Genomic DNA, 21,881 nt, shown 5'->3' with positions numbered 1-21,881 from the left:
TTTACTGGGGAGGGGGTGAATGCATCAGCTACTGCTTATAATAATTAAACATTTTAAAGGGTGCCCCTCAAACAAATTACCCCCCCTTGTATCAGTGAAAAGGTGTACTCGGGTGGGTAGTATCAAAACCGTGAGTTTTTCAATGACAAAAAAAATAAAAAATAAGACACTTCAACACAAATTTCATCTTTTTGAATAAGTTTTTCTTTATTTTTGCATTTGGTGTTGGCCCTCACTGTAGTTTCCCAGGGACTGCCTTTTGAGGAGAGCAAGAGCAATCGCTCTCTACTGCTCTCCTTAAATCGGATATAGGAGAGTGATTTTTAGATTTCCTTAGTTGACCATTCTCTCATTACATTTTATTGTAAATGTTCTAAACAGCTCTTGAAGGCTCTAGAAGAGCTATTTAATGCTCTGCAAATTCCAAAAGACAGTCCCTGGTTTCCATCCTCTGTCAAACCTGGAATCTGCATCAGAAAACAGAAATAAAACAAAATGTTACTCATACATGTTCATTTGTATATTAGGGGCTATCATTTTCATGGGCTCCCAAATTTACAAAAAGTCAGCATCAATAAAATTAAAATTACGACCCCCTATTTCGGCAACAAAATTTTATGACCCCTCCCCACCACCCACTGATACACCTTACACGCACTCTGAAGAGGCTAAAATTGTATTCAGTTTTTTTGAATAAGATAAACACACTATCTGTGGTCATCTTGCGTCTCCCTGCATTTTGGTCATCAAAAATTTTATGACCCCCCCCCCCTATTTTTCTTTCCAAAACATTATGACCCCCCCTGTATATTTGGGAACCCCCCTTCCAAAGAAAATGATAGGCCCTTATGTTCACATCAATACAAATTCAATCAATCTAGGATTACATTTACAGTTCAGTACCAGTAAATAGCAAGACAGTGCTTATTGATGAATTTATGACTGTTCTCACAACAAAAATGTTCACTTACGTGAGCTTTCGGCTTGCGGTCGCTAAGCCTTTTTCAAACTGATGTTATTGATCTTGATGAGTGTCACATGACGAGTTGTTGTCAACAACGTCATGTGACAGGATGTTCCGGTAGACGGGTGCCAGGTCGTGTCGTCCCTTGTCCTTGTTCAGGTTGCTGGGGTGTGACGTGTCTGTGAATATTAATAGCTTCCCTCACTCCTCTGTTGTACCAGTTGGAGTCTTGATCCAAAACTTTGACATTGTTCCAGTCGATGGTGTGTTTGGACGCTTTGACATGTTGGGCCACAGGGGAGGAGGTACTACTAGGTCTTCGGTGCTCAGCTAACCTAGCTTTCAGTGAACGTTCCGACTCTCCGACATAGGCCGCGTCGCAGTCATCACAAGTTATGTGATAGACTGTGCCAGATCTTTGATCTGTTTTGGTCTTGTCCTTTGGCGCTACCACGTGTTGCCGGATGATGTTCACGGGTTTGTAATGAGTCCTGATGCCTTTAGCTTGGAACAAGCGAGCCATTGTCTCCGACACCCCCTGGATGTAAGGGAGGACTACATTACCCTTGGCAGGTGGTCTATTTTTGTTCTTCGCTTTCTGAAGGTCTTGTTGCTTATTGTCACTTACATTAAACACCCAAGGCTCGTACCCACATTTCTGGAGGCTTTCTTGAATGTGATTGAGTTCTTGTTGTTTGTCTTCGTCCCGCGTGATGATGGTATTGGCTCTGTGCGTGAGTGTTCTCACGACACCCAATTTATGCTGGAGGGGTGGTGGGATCTAAAGTTTAAATATTGATCCGTGTGGGTCGGTTTCCTGTACACCACACACGACAATGAGCCATCCGGATGTCTACGGATCTTGGTGTCCAACATAGCTAAGGAACAGTTCTCCTCTCTTTCAATGGTGAACTTTATGGCTTTGTTCACACAGTTGATGTGTTCGGTGAACTCATTCCCGTGATCTTGATGCATTACCGTGAGGGTATCATCAACATAACGATACCAGATCTTGACTTATGAGGAGCGGTGTTAATGGCCCGTTGCTCAAAGTCCTCCATGAATAGGTTTGCCACGATAGGCGAAACCGGGGAGCCCATCGCCGCCCCCTCTTGCTGTTGGTAAAAACACTCATTGAACTGGAAGTAGGTTGTTTTCAAACAAAAAGTTAACAGTTCGATGATCTGGTCAGGGTTGAGTGTTGAGCGTTCCGCGAGCGACGTATCATTCTTCAACCGGTTATGAATGATGGTTATGGATTCATCCACCGGGTACTGGTAAACAATGCGAGACATAAATGCGAGACTAACACTTCATTGTCATCTAACCTAATTCCACTAAGCTTATCCACTAATTCCTGTGAGTTCTTAAGATGGTGTTGCGTCTTACCAGCTAAAGGACCAATAATGTCCATGACGAGTCTGGCTACATTATATGATATTGAACCAATGCACGACACAATTGGGCCGGAGTGGAGCGTTCACTTTATGGATTTTTGGAAGTCCATAAAACTTCGGCGTATCTTCGATGTTGGATACAGTTTACGTTTTTTCAATGTTAGTGATAGCCTTTTCTTTCTCCAGGTTTTGTAAGATACTAACCAAGTTCTTTTTATATTGGGTGGTAGGATCCTTTTTCAATTTAACATAGGTCGTCTGATCATCCAACAGCTGATGGGCTTTGTTGATATAGTCCTGCTTGTTTAACACAACTGAGGCTCTACCCTTGTCAGCTGGTAGGATAGAAATAGACTTGTCCGCTTTAAGATCTTGTAAAGCCTTGCGTTCCTCGCGAGAAATGTTGCTGGATGGAAGTTTGGCTTGCTTGAGGATGCCGGTGGTCTTGGCACGTAATTCAGCAGACTCGGCACTGTTGTGACCCAGGATGCGAGCAGCGTTTTCCGTGCTTGTTTCTTAAAATTGTGTACTCACAATGCACAGTATAGGCCTATAAGCATTTTAATATGTGCATGCACAAAAAGTTTGTACAGGAAATTGGCTGAAAAATTGAGCCATTCAAATTAGCATATCTCCGCAACCACATATCGTATGACATTCATTTATGCCTCATCAGTTTTCTTTCATTTAGCTCTTTAATATGAGATTACTTTGATGAGAATCAAAAAAAGTTCAATTTTTTTTGTATTATACCTAACGTATGATCTGAGTTAAACTGCTCCAACTGCATGATCATGATCATGATGATGGACACTGAATGACTGCGTAAGCAAAAATTAATGCATTCATGAATGAAAATCAGATTGTGAGTATTTGAATTTACTTAATTTTACTTTTTGTCATATTTTTTATAACTCTTGAATCCCGGGTCATAAAATCAAGAAAGATATGAAAGGCTATAAGTATAATATTTTTTTGCACATTGTACTTCACTTCATATTCAATAATAACAATACCGTACATGCGCTGAAGCACTATAATTAAAGACAGAGATTAAATGCAATTTATCGCGTCTGATGTCACTGTCAATTACGATCCTTGATTGGTTTACACAGGTTAATCAGCGCGTAAAAGGAAGACCGATCTATCTGGTGCTGATCGGCGAAAAAGTTCGTACTTTTACAAGGCAAAAAGCAGCTTTTCTATAGTGGGAATTCCAATTGAATGAACGCAGCTTTCAATAGCGTGACAAATTTTTGCGTACACTGCGAGATGTACGCCAGCGTGTCAGCGACTGTGCGTGAGTAACGCAGAAGTGAATTCAACCATGCCAACGCACTTTTCGTGATTGGATAGCATTGTATCCAAGGTCGATGCGTTAGCGTTGTAGTTTGAAATACGCAATATACGATCGCGGTTGGATCGAGTGCAGCTGTAAAAAGCTGCGTTCATTCAATTGGAATTCTTACTATAGGGATTGTGGACATGGTGCCTTCACCAAAGAAAGTTTCTTACTATAAAGCCCTAACTTTTGAGATGGTTTGCATGTCGAAAGGTGCAAAATCAACAATAAGGCGCCCGGTTATAAATCCTCGTTCAGCAAGTCATCATCACGACACTTGTAAACAAACCGTGCTCGAGTTTGATTGACAGGTGACGTCAGACGCGATAAATTGTCTTTATCTTTGGTCGTGCGTCATGAATTGGGGTATAGGAAAAGGTGGGGGCGTTGCATTTTTCCATTTTATTTGGGACGTTTTGTCCCAGATCTCAAGAATGGAGAGGGGTACTGAGCTAGTTTTGGTCTCATTTTGTTGCTAATGTATCTAGCTAAAATTGTGGAAAGTAAAAACTTAACACTGTATATACTTTTGAGATATTGCAATTCAAGCGATGCAGAGTCAGGGGTGGAGGTGCCTACGGTTGAGGTGCCTACGGTTGAGGCATGTGTTAAAGTATACATGTAGGGAATATTGATTTTTCGTGCCTCCCAAATTTATTTTTTACTGCAACTTTGTAACCCAGCAAGGTATTGAGATGGATTATGTACCATTGTTTTGGTATTGATGTCTAGTTTACAATTTGACCAGTTTTACTCCAAGCTAGGTTAATTTGTTGTAAGTGTGCTGCATTCTGTGTCATGGGTTCTAGGCTTTTCCTATACGTTAGGGCCTACTGTGTTAACTATTCATTTATGCTCCGAAATGTTCTGAAGGTCATATTTCTTGAAGGAGTTACCCCGCTGCTGTAAAAGTTTACATTTTTTGGATGGAAATTTGATGAGGAATTCAAATATGCTACTGTTTTTTGTGTGAGGCATGGAGGAAAAAAGTTTTGATTGAAAATGTAATAAAAATCATAAAAATTATGTACGACTTTTGAACACCCTGTATCTCAGTTAGACAACATAACTCATCTTTACAAGTTCGCTTTTTTGAAAGCCTACAATGTTATTAGCACATCTAAAAAGGTTTTAGCAGAACAGGTGTTTATGTTAGTAAATAAGAAAGGAACAAAAAAGTATACTTTTTGAACCAAAATTCAACTTTACCACCCTATATGACATTTGTGGCACCCTGTATATTGACCAATTGTTTGTATGTGTGCATTCCTGGTACTCTAAGCTTTACAGTGATATATAATTTTATAGGGTTTTGATGAACAGTTTATGAATTAGATCAGTTTAAGTACAAAAACATGTAAATTGTTCAATTTTTTAGTATGTAACGCATTTGGCCCCCAATTCATGGCACACGACCCTTTGTCTTTCATTATATGATATCCCAGGCAAACCTTAGTTAACACATTTGCTAGTCAGCGAAATTCGCCGAGACCGGGGCCCAAACACAATGCATATTTACATAGAAATTTGATTTTTTTTCGAGAATAGGTCGGTGAAGGAAACCTACATATGTTTTCTATACTTCACTTGACCCAAATATAGTGCCGTACTATTAGGCCCATGAAAGTCTATTCCGAGTTTATCGTCCCTTTTTTTTCCCGGGTTGGTGAGGTGACTTTTTCATTTTTCATTTTTCATTATTTCATCAGATTTCATTATTGACCTAAGGGGTGGTGCAATAATTATGTGTACCCCAGTGAATTCTCAAAATGGTCTGCCAAAATCGCTTGCCCCCCCCTTTGGCCGTGCCAAAAACCTTTGCCCCCCTTTCGACGTGCCAAAAACCTTTGCCCCCCTTTTGACATGCCAAAAAATTTTTGCCCCCCCTTACACATGCAAGATTTTGGGGAACCCGAATTTAAAACCTTAAATTGTCTTAACATATAATGCGGCCTTAGCGAGCAGGAAATTTTGCATATTTGAGCGTGTTAAATAACGTTTTCCCTCGCCTTTTAGGGCGTAATATAGAAACGGTGCCCAAAATATCTGTGCCAAAAATTGCTTGCCCCCCTTTCGACCTGCCAAAAATCGCTTGCCCCCCCTTCGACCTGCCAAAAATGCTTGCCCCCCCTTTTGGCCTGCCAAAAATCTTTGCCCCCCTATAATTCACCCCGGGGGTACACATAATTATTGCACCACCCCAAATGCGTGTTGATTTAATGCCACACTCATACATGTTATTTATAAACAGGTTTTTATATGGGTAGGGACTAGAAAAGTTAGAAAAGAGCCTGGTTTTGCTTCCAAGTTATGAATTTATATGTTTTACAAACAAAAATATATGTTTCCAATTGCTAAAACTGGTGAAAACACCGATACTTTGAAAATAATGAATTATTTTGGCATTTTTGAAAATTTGACGCTGGTGTTTTGGTTTCCAAAAAGTGACGCGGGGGGGACGATAAACTCGAATCGACTTTCACGCGCGCCTTACGCCGACTTTCGTGATTCGGCGAGGAGGGCGATTTCGACCTCCTGGTTTGTTTACAAACAGAGAGGTAGACAAAAGACCGTCCCGCTTGTCCAAACACTCAAGTATCAGAAGGATGGTCCACAATAGCGTGATTCACGTAACATGAATAGGGATTAAAAAGCTGTCACACAGAACCATGTGCTTCTATTGTCCAATTTGCCATCAAGATTTCATATGGAAACAGTTCAGACCCAGTAGCCTACAGGATCATGTCAGAAATTAATATTTTGTTCTGGGTCTGATTATTCGGACTAACCCAAATATATGATTATTTATGGTGATAATTAAGTCGCACATGGAATTTTAGAGTGATTTTGATAGCAGTTCCATTAAAAAAAGCTGCTATAATCGCCATGAAACTAAGATCTAGAAACACCCCAGAAATGCCGTTTTGGGGAATTTTGCTAGCTGAATCTTTTTGATGAAAGTCAATCTTTGACAAGATGTAACTTTGCTGCGGAAAGTGCTATGAAAAAAAGGTTTTCAGTGTTGGCTTTGTTTACTCAAGGGCTTTAATTTGATATATAAAATGATGCAGTTTGATGGCAAATTTGAATTCACCTAGCATACCTACACTATGGCATGCGTGTGACATGAAGTCCATGTAGTTCCAGTAACTGTAACTCAGTAATCTGTATTTAACATTATGACATTATCTGATTACTGATTCAGGTCCATATACAATAGCTGAATGGAACAAAATGCCAGCTTATGTAATTAACTCTAAGACAGTGCAGCCTTCAAAGTCAACGCAACAAAGCATTTCGCAAGTCACTAAATCTTCACGTGAGTCACCAGGTCATTTCAGTTGGTGTGATATGCACAGTGTGCACCTTAATTACCGACTTAACCAAAAGAAGAAGAAGAATGTCATTATGTTTATGATAAAGACTGAAGTCTTGCTGGCAAGACTAGAAGTCCATGTACAAAGACTAGAAATTACATTTCAAATGTACACCAAGGTTCTTCCCTGACTATTTCACTTACCATGTCACTGTTGCCCTATGCGTCGGAAATACAACCAATACAAGATACAACAGAACAGGCTTTTCCATACAGTGAACAATAACAAGAAATGGAATCCAATGTTAACATACATGTATATCTGCACAAGCGACTGATAGCCTATCTTTAGTATTGATGCTTTCAGGCTTTAAATGATAGCAAGAAATGGAAATCGCCCCAAAGGAAAGATTTTAATCGTGAAATTGATCGCCACATCTTATGGATTCACATTATCCTCCGGCGGAAATGTCAAACTGTCAATTACAACGTCTACTAGTGGACTGGTTTTGAAATCCACTCTCATCAAACTAATCAAAACTGTAAACTACAATTTTATCGAAAAAATCAAAAGAAGAAATACTAAATATTGCTTAGTTTCAATGATGCTTACCGATCGAGTCGCCTTGATGGTGTATTTCCGATCATTTTGCAACGTGGTTGAAAAATATTTCCAAGACGCAGGTATCGCCATTAAGCATGGCCCGGTAACCTGGATAAAATTTAACGCAATCGATCGTCCAATCCTAGTTCACCTGAGTGATCACGTGGTTTGCCGAATGAACGGTATCGGTGTCGGAACAAGGATTGTTACTTGTAAACAAATCATTTCGCCGGCACGTTTCAAGAAATTAAATTTACGATCTTTTGATAATTAGTTAGGGATCGTTTTATTTTAACCTCTGGCATGAGAGATTGAGAATGTGGGTTAAAGATAAGCCACTCTGTGTTCTCATTTTGCAACCAAAATAGGCTTCTCATAAAGCTTAAATTTGCGGGAAATTATGCTGGCCATTCATGTATTTGAAACATGGCGGATATACCAAGCACCCTCACTACGTTCGGGTCTGTGAGGGTGCTCGACCAGGCATACTGTTGCCCTGAACATCTTTGAAGTAAGCTTCCTTGGTTGTATTATGTCTCTGGAAATTTATTGGTCCAAATTGTAGTCAATATCCTGAATTCATACATACTCACGATATAACGACGTTTCTGATTGGATTAGGGCCCTTTTTTTGCTGGTCATAAATACCATTTATATGCAGTATGCAGGGCATAAACAAGCTGCGTCACGCAGCGTTTTTCGTTTAGATATCCATATCTTTCACATTATACCCAACATATATAAAAGTATAGGCCTACATTTTCTTGCTGCAAATGAAGCAAGGAAGCACTTTAAAATTGCACAGGGTGTAACACTAAGGAGTTATGAAACTGAAAATACCAAATATTTTAGGGAAAAAATGTAAAATTTAACAAATTAAAAAAAAAAGTTAGCTTCACCCCCACATATTTAAAAGTTCCATATTTGAATTCCTCTCAGACAGAGCTTTAAAATAATACATATTATAACATCATAGGGTTCAATAAAATTGAAATGATTTTGCGCCAGCCTCTTTTAAGGCATATTTTCCCATTGACTTCAATGTGTAACCCAAATGGAAAATAAAAATGCAAAATTGCTTCTCAAAGCAAATTAAATTACCTGAAATATGATTGTATGGTGTTATAGTATGCAGTTTAAAGTGAATTGTAAAAATGTGAAAAAAGAAATGGACCTGAGCTAGCATCATTTGACCCCTGGGGTCACTTTTATTAAATTTGCTCCTCCTGATCCTCCTCCTCCGGATCCTCCTCCACCCCTCACATTATGCTAATTAGATGCAAATTATTCAAATGTTAATAACTTTTTACAACTTTTTAAAAGTTTACTGTATTGTTCTCATCACAAGCTTTTATTTGACACCAAATTTAACTACATAGGCTGCATATTAAGGGGTACTACACCCCTGCCCAATTTTGTGCTTATTTTTGCATTTTTCTCAAAAATTATAGTGCATTGGTGACAAGCAAGATATGTATATATTATAGGGGCAAGGACTACAACTACTGCACTGGAAATTTTATTTCAGCACAGACAACAGTTGTGGAGTTACAGTCAAAAATTAGGAAAACCAATATTTGATCAATAAATCAATAACTACTTGCCTTGAGTTGCTGAATTTTCAGTGCAGTAGTTGCAGTCCTTGCCCCTATAATATACATATCTTACTTGTATCAAATGCACTATAATTTTGAGAAAAATACAAAATAGGCACTAAATTGGCCAGGGTGTAGTACCCTTAACTGAGAAAATTAAAAGATGAACCGTAAAATGTCGGCGCATGTAACATCTCCACCTATTTACTGGCCCAACTCAAAACGCATGGCCCTTATTATTTTCATTTGTATTGAATTGCTAACAATTTTCAGAATATTGGGTATGTACATTGTATGAACGTGGTTCATTCATAGGATTTCGGGCATGATCGTTGATTTATGCCCTCGGCTCACGCCTCGGGCATAAACAGCGATCATGCCCTCAATCCTATGAATGAACCCCTAAATTATGTGTCCTGCTTGTAAGCTACATTTTTTGTACACCATGCTTCAAATTACATGGATCGAATCCATGGGTTCCTACAGTCACCCATGGAAAACAGGGTACTGAATAGCTGTACACCATGTCCATATTGGCCAAGGGATGGTTTGTTTACATGGCCATAATTCCATAATTCCAGAATAGGCAATACAGATTCCAAACATATAAAACTTACCTCATCAGTTTTAGTTGCCCCTTATAATTCCAAATTGACATGACATTCTATTTGCTCAATTTCATACCAAAATCAAGGAAAACATGGTTTTGTTATTGCAAAATAACATGAAAATGAGAAAGAATTATATCTGGTCATTTGCAGTAGGCCACTTCAGGTAATCAATATTGGTACTTGAATTGCATGACTCAGTGAATTTCTGCTCATTGTAAGAGTGATAGTGTTGTAAACTTGATTGCATAACATTAAGATTGCCAACTGATATCCTTTGTATTTGAGTTGTCTGATGATGGTATTAGAACTGTCATGGATGTAAACATTATGCAAAATGTCAACAAAACATGCTACTGCAGAACTCTATGCCTGTATGTGTGTGTCTGAGGGCTGATCTGAGGGCTGATGACACACATTCGATGGGTGTAGCTTCAAATGGTGTTGAGGGGGCGCAACACTAATTCAACATCCTATTGGATAACGTGTGAATTCGGCCTACTTCAAGCGCCATTTCTGGCGTCCCTGCAATACTTGGCAAAATAAATTTGGTATCAAATTAAAGCTCTGTTTCTCTAGATTCCAAAACTTTTGTCGGCATATATCGATGACCATTGACTTTTTTCGCTATTTTGCGGTGCAAAAGAAAAGAGCTAAAAATATACCGTACTAAACTCACCACTCACATTTCAAAATCGGGTTTTCTCTTAATCCGTCACAGAGAATTGCTTTTAAGATCAATTGTCCAGTTTTTTTCTGCATGTTACCATTAAAGACACTTGTCGAATTCATATTATGAGCCGATATTGAGTGATTTAAAGTGAACATGTCGGTAGATGGTCGCTACAATCTCATATTCACTATGGACTATATTATCCGAATTTTGTTGTTACATAAAATGCGGAGTGATTTAGTGTTGCGCCCTCTTGATCAAATCTGGCTCTCAAAATGTCTGACAAAACAATCCCTTAACTTGACCTTTCATAGACACATGTGTTATTCTACCAATACCCCACAGAACAGAGACTGTGACTATGAGGTCATATCATGTTAATGCTAAAACGCCACATCATCATGTCAGCCATGTGCAGGTCAATGAACATGTGGACTCCCAACCAGTCTCTTGTTCAGCATGCATTGGGCTACTACTGCACATGTCACTGCTATCAAGGCCTTGTTGTGTCTAAGGTCTTATGTTTATGGGTCATGTTGTGAACATACATGTATACAATGGACATAATTATACATGTACAGCTGAATTTGTCATGTGGATATTTAGACTTTTATCAATAAAGTAAGTACAAATTGGGATCATATTTTTGCTGAACCATGAAATGGTATCAGCCTATATTAGTGAATGTTACTAGGTTACTTACTTACTAGCTTACTTACTTACTAGCTTACTTACTAGCTTACTAACTGACTAACCATTTGGTCTAAAATGGACATATCTCTAAATGCCACGAAGGTATGACCCCCCAAGTGGTGTCATATGAAAAAGAAAAATGTAAAGAATATAAAAATATTTCCAAATGTCAGAGGTCATCTAGGGGTCACAGGGGTCAAAAAAGGTCATTTTTAACTGGAAATGCTTCAATTGAGCTGAAATTTAAATGCAATGATCCTTATGACATTCTAAACATTTAAACAATATTTTAAAATTCATTTAATGTCATTAAGGGAAGGGGTCATAAAGGGGTCAAAGGTCAAGTTTTTCAAAATGTTCCAATTGAGCTGAAATTTATATGCAATGATCTTTCTGACATTCTAAACATTTTAAAAACATTTTCAGATTCATTTAAGGTCATTAAGGGGTCATAAAGAGGTCAAAGGTCAAGTTTTCCAAAATGCTCCAATTGAGCTGAAATTTAAATGCAATGATCCTTATGACATTTTTAACATGTTGGAAATATTTTAAAAATTCATTTAAGGTCATTAAGGGGCAATAAAGGGGCCAAAGGTCAGTGCTTCAATTGAGCTGAAATTTAAATGCAATGATCATTATGACATTCTTAACATGTTTTAAATATTTTAAAACTCATTTAAGGTCATTAAGGGGGTCATACAGAGGTCAAAAGTCAAGTTTTCAAAATGCCAGCTTTCCACGATCAAGGTATATTAAAACGGCAATTAATGAAACAGTCCTTTTAATTAACACCACTCGAGGCGGTCATATCTTCGTAGCATTTGAGATTATGTCCATTACAGACACCGGGTGACAGTGGTATAGGCCTACCACAATACATGTAGCCTATACTGCGAAGCCACATGGTTCAGCTATGGTGCGGTTATCGCTCTAGTTCAGATATGGAATAAGGACTTTGAGTACATTTTGAAAGTGGTATGTGTGTGGGAATTTTTGCTGAACCATGAAATGGTATCAGCCTATAAGAGTGAATGTTACTAGCTTACTTACTAGCTTACTAACTGACTAACCATTTGGTCTGAAATGGACATATCTCTAAATGCCAGGAAGGTATGACCCCATGAGTGGTGTCATATGAAAGAGGAAAACATAAAGAATATAATAAAAATATTTCCAAACGTCGGAGGTCATCCAGGGGTCACAGGGGAAAAAAAAGGTAATTTTAACTAAAAATGCTCGGTTGAGCTTAAATTTAAATTTGATCCTTGTGACATTCTAAACATATTTTAAACATTTAACTAGAGCGATAACCGCACCATAGCTGAACCATGTGGCTTCAGCAGTATATTATGGTAGGCCCGGTGGTAGGCCTATACCACTGTCACCCGGAGTCTGTAATGGACATAATCATGAAATGCTACGAAGGTATGACCGGCCGAGTGGTGTTAATGAAAGAGGAAAAATAAAGAATATACAATAAACTAGAGCAACTGTGCCCTTTGCAAGGGCACAGTGTTGTAGTCAAGACCTCTATGTCCGAGACCGAGACCAAGACCTGCCCGTCCGAGATCGAGACCGAGACCGAGACCAAACCTTCCGAGACCAAGACCACCCCTTCCGAGACCGAGACCTCTAAGTTCCGAGACCAAGACCGAGACCGAGACCTTGGTTTAATACCGGAGGATACTCAAGTTTGGTTTGGGTATGGGTGTGCAGCTGGGAATTTGAAAGGAGACCCATCAATGTACCAATTTTTCAAGAAAATGGACCCAAATTTAACAATATGTGTCTTAATTTTTGCAACTTTTCCTCCAAATTTTGTGAAAATTTCAAAAATGTTGGCTATAGTGGAGGCAAAATTGAGCTATTTTCCGCGAAAATTTTGAAAAAAAGGACCCATCCAAATACCAAATTTGGTCTAGAAAAAAGGAGGCCATTGATAAACCGAAAGGCTGAAATTGCTACCCATGTTTGCAGCACGTCCCCCATGTGGCCATTTGTACTGAGTACCCCACCCCAGCTTAATCAGAGTGGCGGCGGAAGCATTAGCATTTTTGATTATGAAATAAAATTTAAAGCTCACATGAGTCACATCCGAACATGCTCACTTTTGAGTCATTTATAACCCCACATATTGTTAATACATGTCAGTATCATAAAAATGATTTCTGTATCTTTATTCTTAACAATTTCTTCAACATTCATTGAAATTTAGGGTAAGGAAAAAGTAATGATCAACAACAGAAAGTCAAATCTTTTTCTTCAGGTCTCGACCTAAAAAACGTCCGAGACCGAGACTTTTGAGGTCCGAGACCGAGACTTTTGAGGTCCGAGACCGAGACCTTGACATTCGAGACCCGAGACCTGCAAAACCAGGTCTCGAGATGGTCTCGAGACCGAGACCTGGTCTCAAGACCTACAACACTGCAAGGGCAGGAGGTAAGTTAAGCGGATGACTATGACGATCTGATCAAGCAGCAATACTGTGCTGGATGGTATTAATTTTAATAAGACTGTTTCATTAATTGCCGTTTTAATATACCTTGATCGTGGAAAGCTGGCATTTTGCAACCTTGAATTTTGACCTCTGTATGACCCCTTAATGACCTTAAATGAATTTTAAAATATTTAAAACATGTTAAGAATGTCATAAGGATCATTGCATTTAAATTTCAGCTCAATTGAAGCATTTTGAAAACTTGACCTTTGACCCCTTTCTTGCCCCTTAATGACCTTCAATGAATTTTAAAATGTTTTTAGAATGTTTAGAATGTCATAAGGATCATTGCATATAAATTTCAGCTCAATTGGAGCATTTTTTAAATGCAATGATCCTTATGACTGTGCCTTATGACATTCTAAATATGTTTAAAACATTTTAAAATTTATTTAAGGTCATTAAGGGGTCAAAGGTCAAGTTTTTTCAAAATGCTCCAATTGAGCTGGAATTTGTATGCAATGATCCTTATGACATTCTAAACATTTTAAAAACATTTTCAGATTCATTTAAGGCCATTAAGGGGTCATAAAGGGGTCAAAGGTCAAGTTTTCCAAAATGTCGATTGAGCTGAAATTTAAAGCATAATGATCCTTATAACATTCTAAACATGTTGAAAATATTTTAAAATTTTCAACAAGAATGTTATAAGGATCATTAAGGGGCAATAAAGGGGTCAAAGGTCAAGTTTTCAAAATGCTTCAATTGAGCTGAAATTTTGAAATTTGTCCGATTGGGCTAAAACTTATATATAATAATCATAACGGGATCATGAATCTATGGTCATCCAAGGTCAAATCTTACAGCTGCTCCGATGGGGCAGTAACTCTGGGGAAATGATCCCTGACACTTGGGGAGTATGTAACCGCAAAGGTCATGTGAGGTCAAAGGTCAGGTCAAATTTAAAGTTGCTCCGATAGTGCTGTAACTCGGGAAAATGATCCCTGACAATTGGGGAGTATGAAACCACAAAGGTCATGCGAGGTCAAAGGTCAGGTCAAATTTAAAGTTGCTCGATCGGGCTGTAACTTGGAAAAATGATCCCTGACAATTGGGGAGTATGAAACCGCAAAGGTCATGTGAGGTCAAAGGTCAGGTCAAATTTAAAGTTGCTCTGATTGGGCTGCAATTCGGGGAAAATGATCCCTGACACTTGGGGAGTATGAAACCACAAAGGTCATGCGAGGTCAAAGGTCAGGTCAAATTTAAAGTTGCTTCGATTGGGCTGTAACTCGGGGTAAATGATCCCTGACACTTGAGGAGTATAAAACCGCAAAGGTCAACTGAGGTCAAAGGTCAGGTCAAATTTAAAGTTGCTCCGATTGGCCTGTAACTCAGGGAAACCAATTTCTGACACTTCATGAGTATAAAACTAAAAAGGTCATGCAAGGTCAAAGGTCAGGTCAAATTTAAAGTTGCTCCGAGTGGGCCGTAACTTAGGGAAAATGATCCCCGACACTTGGGGAGTATGAAACCATAAAGGTCATCTGAGGTCAAAGGTCAGGTCAAGTTAAATATTGCTCCGACCAGGCTGTAACAACTTGCGGAAATGATCCCTGACACTTGGGGAGTATAAAACCGTAAAGGTCATCCAAGGTTACAGGACAGGAAAGGTCAAATGAGGTCAAATGTTAAAATAGGCCCGATTGGGGTTAAATGTGATGCAAATTATCCTTGATTTGAGATAGCATGAGTAGTCAACTCACGTTTACCCGAGGTCAAAGGTCAAATGAGGTCAATCAGAAGTCATCGCCTGACATTCGTGGCTCGTGAGCCACAGTAGCTCTAGTTTGTTTTTGCCTTTGTCATTTGCTTGGCTATGGGTTTGCTCTTCGCCATGGTTTAAGGTGGCAAATGTACTACACACCTTGATAAATTTGTGACTATTTTTGCATTTTTCTCAAAAACTAATAAAACACTGGTAACAAAAGTTATGTATATTATAGGGGCAAGGAATCCAGTTACTACACTGGAATTTCAGTGACTCAAGACAAGTAGTTATTGATTTATTGATCAAATATTGGTTTCCCTCATTTTTGACTGTAACTCCACAACTGTTGTCTGTGCTGAAATAAAATTTTCAGTGCAGTAGTTGTAGTCCTTGCCCCTATAATCTTACTTGTCACCAATGCGCTATAATTTTTGAGAAAAATGCAAAAATAGGCACAAAATTGCCCAGGGGTGTACATGTAGTACCACCTTTTTGCTTTTCATGTGTTGTATGTTCCATTTTGGTTAGGTTTTGCCTTCCGCCTATTTTCTCGGAGACTAGGGGTCGCACAACTTACTTGCACGTTCCTCAAACTTGGTGGGTGGGTGCCACGCCAGGAAAAAGTGGGTACCGGTAATTTGGTAATCTCATTCCCGGAAATGTGTACTGCTCAGGGAAATTTTGAGCAAGTGGAACAAAAAAATTAAAAACATGTATTTCTTATATATTTCATTTACCTCGGGAAAGATTTTAATCGTGCATACCTGCCAAGTTGCCAACCGTTCCGATTTTGGCGGAGCTGTTCCGATTTTTAAACCTCGAAGTCGGTAAAAAGCGGAACGTTTCAATTTTACTAAGAAAAAGTCAGAACTTAATCAATAGATGATGACTCTTTCTGGACTCATATATTTCCAAGTTTAAAATGAAAATTCCTTAGAACACTGACTGGATGACTCGGCTAGATAATGGTACTCATTTTTGACATGCATGTGGTCAAATCTTTTATATTATTTTCATGCCCCAAATTGATGAATTTTGGTCCATTATCTGACCAGCATGTTATACTGATTGTGTCGGGGTTTGCGTTAAAAACTCATCTCTTTTTCCTCAATGAATATTACCCTAGTAAGAAGCAGGGCTCGAAAAAATGTTAATTTCCCAGAAAGCAAGCTAAATTTCCCACACTTTAGCATGTTTTTATATGCAACGTACCCTCCAAATACCAGAATTTCCCTCCAAACACCAACATTTCCTGGGAATGAGCTTCCAAAATTCCCCACTTTTTCGAGCCATGGTAAGAAGTATGTAATGTGTATTAATGAATGACGACGTTTGAGATGATGCTGGACTGATGCCTATAGGCCTGTACTCTAATATCAAGTCATGTTTAAGTCTAAACGGAAGGTTTGATATGAACCTTTTAGCTGTATCCTTTTAGTTTTGGCTTTGTGTGGGCATCAGTCGGGGTGGCCTTGGGGGTGGGGGAGGGTGAGCCTGTGTGTATGTATTTCCCTTGGGATAGGCCTACTATTTTAGTCCCAATTTGTAGTGACATCACTCTGTATGATACCAAATTTTACAATTACTCTTATCATAGGCCTACAATGTATTCTTTATGCACATTAGTACCCCCCCCCCATGTGGGCCCCCTCCCACATACCCGAAGAGTGGGGGTTCAAAAATTTGATGAATCATCATTTTTATATTGCGCATTATATATATACAGGATGTCCCAAAAAAAAGAGGCCCCTCATTGCGCCCTCTTTTTTGCCTATTTCTGAAAAGTTGATCAATATGTTGGTATGTAAAGAAACCTTGAATCGTTAGCTTTAATAAACCAAAACAATTATTTCAATCGGCTCACAACTTTTGAAGATATGCCCTTTTGAATAAAAGTACCCGTTTTCACTCTGTCCACGGATAGCAAACAGAGTGGTTGGGATGGCTCATGCTGTGGAGTGGCCTGCACGATCGCCAGACCTCACACCACTTGATTTTTTTCCTTCGTGGCAAAATCCAAGATCTTCGCCGCAACCCACACCACAACACACATGTATTTTACAAAAAAACGCAGCTCTGTATTTTACCAAGGAAATATTGTTAGATTATACATGTATAAATGGGTCTCCTCTATCCAGTTAATAACTTAATGTTGTTATGACGCCATAATGTGAGTGCACCCTCACAAAATTGGGTCAAAATTGTGAAATTCTTGCAATGTACACGATAGACTCACAATCTTCGGCTAAAAATCCCACCAGCACATGATTTCCACCAGGTTATCTGCTAAATACGGAAGGAATTAATATTTTAATCTAATCACCAAGTTTGAAATCCCTTTTACTAATAATATCACCAGAGCACAATAATCATAACTTTTACTGTTAATTGCACTTCTTTACTGTTTTAAAGAAACCTCCGTTATCATGGTTATGGTCATGTTTTTTATACTGGGCACCAATAAAGGGTGGCTCTGTTGCATTCTTACTCATCAAGACATGTTTACATGCATGTAGTTCATTTATTTGATATTTATTATGAGCTTGTCTAGTACTATTTTGTTCCTTAGACATTGGCCTTTCAATTTCTGAAACAAAAATTTATGATTTTCATTTGTACTAATTATTGTAACTTGTTAAGTCTAATTAGTCAGGGGTGGCTCATGTGGTGGAGGATCATGTCGTGGAGGATCACAATGCAGTACAATGGTGATTTATACACTATTGTCTCATCAATAAACATTATTGATGGATTTCTACTTGTTTCTGTACTTGGTCTCGGCTAAATGATATCATATTTAGCATTCATTGCCTCAGTATTTGTTAATTAGACAATTAAAAATTACTAATTACTTGTTACTACACTAATAAAGTTCATTGACCTATGCATTTGAATAGGGATTTAATGTAGGGAACATTCAAAAGGGTGCTACGGGCAAACAAAACATGATAAAAGGCTCAAATTTCTTAAGCAGACCTTGGTTGTGATCCTCTTTACTTAAGTAAAATAAAAACTAGTAAAACATAGAAGATTTGCGACAAATCTGAGAGAGCGCCCTCACGCTCAATTTTGATCCAAAAAGTCAATTTTTACGAAAACGCTTTGTCAGATTCTCTTTTAAGTTTCAAAACTGGATTGTTGAGCTTATTTTACATCTAGTTACATACCTCAATCATAAAAATTTGCATCTCCAGTGCCAAATAAGGGGTGTTTTGAAGAAATTTATATAAATATAGATAGATTTTTGACAACCCTGCATTTACATAATTGAAGTACTTGACCGTCATGAGTTCCATATGACTGGGTGGGCAATTAAGTTAGCTATATTAAACATTTGTCAAATTTTTACGTCGGGGGGTGACACCCCTAACTGAATTAATATTTTAATCCTAATTTTTGCTTGTTACACCCTGTATATTTTATGGGTCACCCTGTATAATGACTCTTATTGTATCGTTTCTGAAATCATCTGAGTATATGCTCTCAGAATATATATATACTTTAATTGGGTTCTAATGTCAACTTTTGAAGTTATAGTACCAAACCTGTAAAAGCATGTGATTCGCTTGAAAATACACATGCAACACAATTGGTGCCCAACATAAAAAACATGACCTTATATACCAATGAATATGGATCGATGCTGTGCACATAATGCAGCAATTACTCAAAACCAAGTCGGCCTACTATTCACATCTTATGTCATCTTTAAAATTTAAAAAGTTTTATAGATGATTGAGAGAAATAGTTTTCTATGGTATAATTTTTGTTCTTTGTCTTAATCTTATCTACAGATGATACACTTGTTTTGAAACAATGGCAAAGTCTCCACAAGATAATTTCATCAGGTGCCACGCAGCTCTACATACCCTCTTATCACACACAATTCCTAGTCTCCAACATGCTGTAGACACATGGCACCACAAGACAACTGTAACCACCCAACCGTGTTCTAACCCAGCCCAATGCCCCCCTTTCAAGAGACCTTCTCTGAAGAACAAATCATGCCCAGAATGCATTACATGGGCAACAGCCATCGAGGCTCAGGTGTACCCACCTTGGAATGTTGGTTCTCTACAGTGGATGAATGCAAACTCAACTTTGTTCAGCAAAGATCCCTTAGAAGCCATCAAACTGTTTATTTTACGGATGCCTGCAAATCAGGGAAATACGTATTCAACACTAGGTGACTTTGATACAGCCTCCCTGCTCATGATTATGGGTAAATTCAAGGAGTTTCACCTTGGAGATCAGATGGTATTTGATAATATTCAGAAGGTAAGTAAATAAGATACTGATATCCACTTGTTTGTTTTTTTAAACTACTGTACGTGTTGTGTAGTGCAAGAAATATTATTTTAAAGTGTGACATGAGTCCATATTTGGGGCTCCCATCTTGTAGTCAGGGTTGATGATTTTTTTGATTTTTTAATAAAAATATAAAAAAATCAGATTTTTAAAAATTTAAATCAGATTTTTTTATTTGAATCGATTTTTTATTTTTTAAATTCCAAGAACTGCTATATCCCATAATAAATTCAAAAGCAACCAGTGGAATGCTAGACATATATGCAATACTATCAGGTATTTACAAAAATCCAAAACATGTTTTTACATCTGAAAATTTCAAAGAAAAAATTCGGCACAATATGGGGAAAAACCTGTTGAATTCTGCACCTTGAAGATGAATTTTTAGCAATAAAGTGACATCATAGAGGTATTTTAATTGTATCCAAACGTTGTAGAAACATCAGGAATGAAGTAAAACAGTTAATTTAACAAAGAAATTAACTTACATTTATCAAAAATGGTAAAAAATGAAAAAAGTTGATTTAAATCAGTGATTTAAACAAAAATCAATGATTTAAATCGGCGTGATTTAAATCAAACAACCCTGCTTGTAGTTGAAGTTATAAATGTGTTAGAGAGTTGAGGGTGTTCCCCTTGATGCACCTTGAGTTATGATAATCTGATAGTACAAGCCATGAACATAAATAATATATCCTTCTGATAATTATTTCGTTTCAGGTAGCCCAAATCCGAAACTCGCTTGCTCACCTCAAACACAGTAACAGTCTCCATCTTGGTGACCAGACCTTCAACAACTACTGGACAGACATCACAAACCTTGTCAACTGTTTACCAGGTATAGGACGTCCATATTTCACACAGCAGACTGCAAAAGATGTGATCACCAAGTTAACTGAGGTATGTCTTCACATGTACATCACAAATGGTTTACAGTTCAAGAGTGTCTGGTCTTTACGCAAAATAATGCATAAAATGATATCACCAAGTTGATGATGTAAACTACGGACACTACAAACCCACCCTCAAAACCCATTCAGCAATTTGCTCAATTGAAAAATCAAATTATCAAAATTCAGTAGTATAGTATGCCCCCTTTATGTACTAACGTGGCCTGCTAGTGGTCAAGCCGAAAGCTGTGTATTAAAGACAAAAAAGGCATTTTAAATTAACTGTAATATCACTACTTCATTATAGATATTACAACTTGAGATTGAAGAAGCTTTCACATTATCAAAGTTCCAATATTTTTAAAGCGCACCATTGGGTCTCATGACCTGTATAATTTTGACCAGAAACATTCCCTCCGTGATCATGTAAAAAGTTTTCCTTGTCGATTGGTGGTGCACTGTAAATAAATCACAATTTTTGTGAGTCTTTCTACTACTTTATTTTTATTTTTACTATTCTGTCGATTTATCCTGCAAAAAAGTACTGTAATGTAATTTTATAGACTTATCTTTTATTTATATTAGCTATTCTAATAAATGTCCAAATTTGTTCATGTTGTCCTAAAATCAATGCAAATCCCTTTAAAGACTGGACAAGTTGTATTCATCACTGAGTTGATTGATGCGAGTCTACAGGCATCCCAACCTTGGTTGTCGGTCTACCATGCCCATGGAACTGATAAATGTGGCCATAATATCATTGAAAAACGGAACTGTTGCAGCAATTATCAATCATCTGCCATTATATTTTTTGAAATTAGTGCAATTATGACATGCACCTTTTCTATTTTGGAATTTTACCAAGTAAAATAAATAACATGTATATCGTCCCCGCCCTCACCGATTTTTGGAGATTTTCAAATATTTTTGTTATTTTTCCTCTTTGCTCCCGTGTTACGTGCTTGCCGGCTTTTCTCTTAGTAAAACTATGAAATGTTATAGTTTTTCTCTAGTCTTAGACATCAAAGATCACACAATCAAGCGAAGATTTTACAATAATTATTAGAGTCCTTTATTCATGTCTCGATGCGAGTCTACAGGCATCCCAACCTTGGTTGTCGGTCTACCATGCCCATGGAACTGATAAATGTGGCCATAATATCATTGAAAAACGGAACTGTTGCAGCAATTATCAATCATCTGCCATTATATTTTTTGAAATTAGTGCAATTATGACATGCACCTTTTCTATTTTGGAATTTTACCAAGTAAAATAAATAACA

The 21,881-nt window shown here is 37.9% G+C and overlaps 1 protein-coding gene across 3 annotated transcripts in view; it reads left to right on the top strand.

Annotated features, from left to right (window-relative positions):
* LOC140144178 (uncharacterized) overlaps positions 1–21,881 on the top strand; it is a 60,707-nt gene that overhangs the window by 2,825 nt on the left and 36,001 nt on the right. For 2 of the 3 annotated variants that reach the window (XM_072166005.1, XM_072166003.1), the window contains exons 2-3: positions 19,195–19,678; positions 20,429–20,608. In XM_072166005.1, the coding sequence (XP_072022106.1) occupies positions 19,217–19,678; positions 20,429–20,608 (642 nt within the window). In that variant the 5' untranslated portion in view covers positions 19,195–19,216. Of the gene's footprint in view, positions 1–3,132; positions 3,227–19,194; positions 19,679–20,428; positions 20,609–21,881 lie in introns of those variants that run through there. The other variant, XM_072166004.1, reaches the window with a different exon arrangement.

The sequence above is a fragment of the Amphiura filiformis genome, unplaced genomic scaffold (genome assembly GCF_039555335.1).
Source record: "Amphiura filiformis unplaced genomic scaffold, Afil_fr2py scaffold_44, whole genome shotgun sequence".
In the NCBI taxonomy this organism is placed as follows: domain Eukaryota; kingdom Metazoa; phylum Echinodermata; class Ophiuroidea; order Amphilepidida; family Amphiuridae; genus Amphiura; species Amphiura filiformis.
Note: the sequence above shows the minus strand (reverse complement) of the source record. Positions and strands in the feature narration are given on the sequence as shown.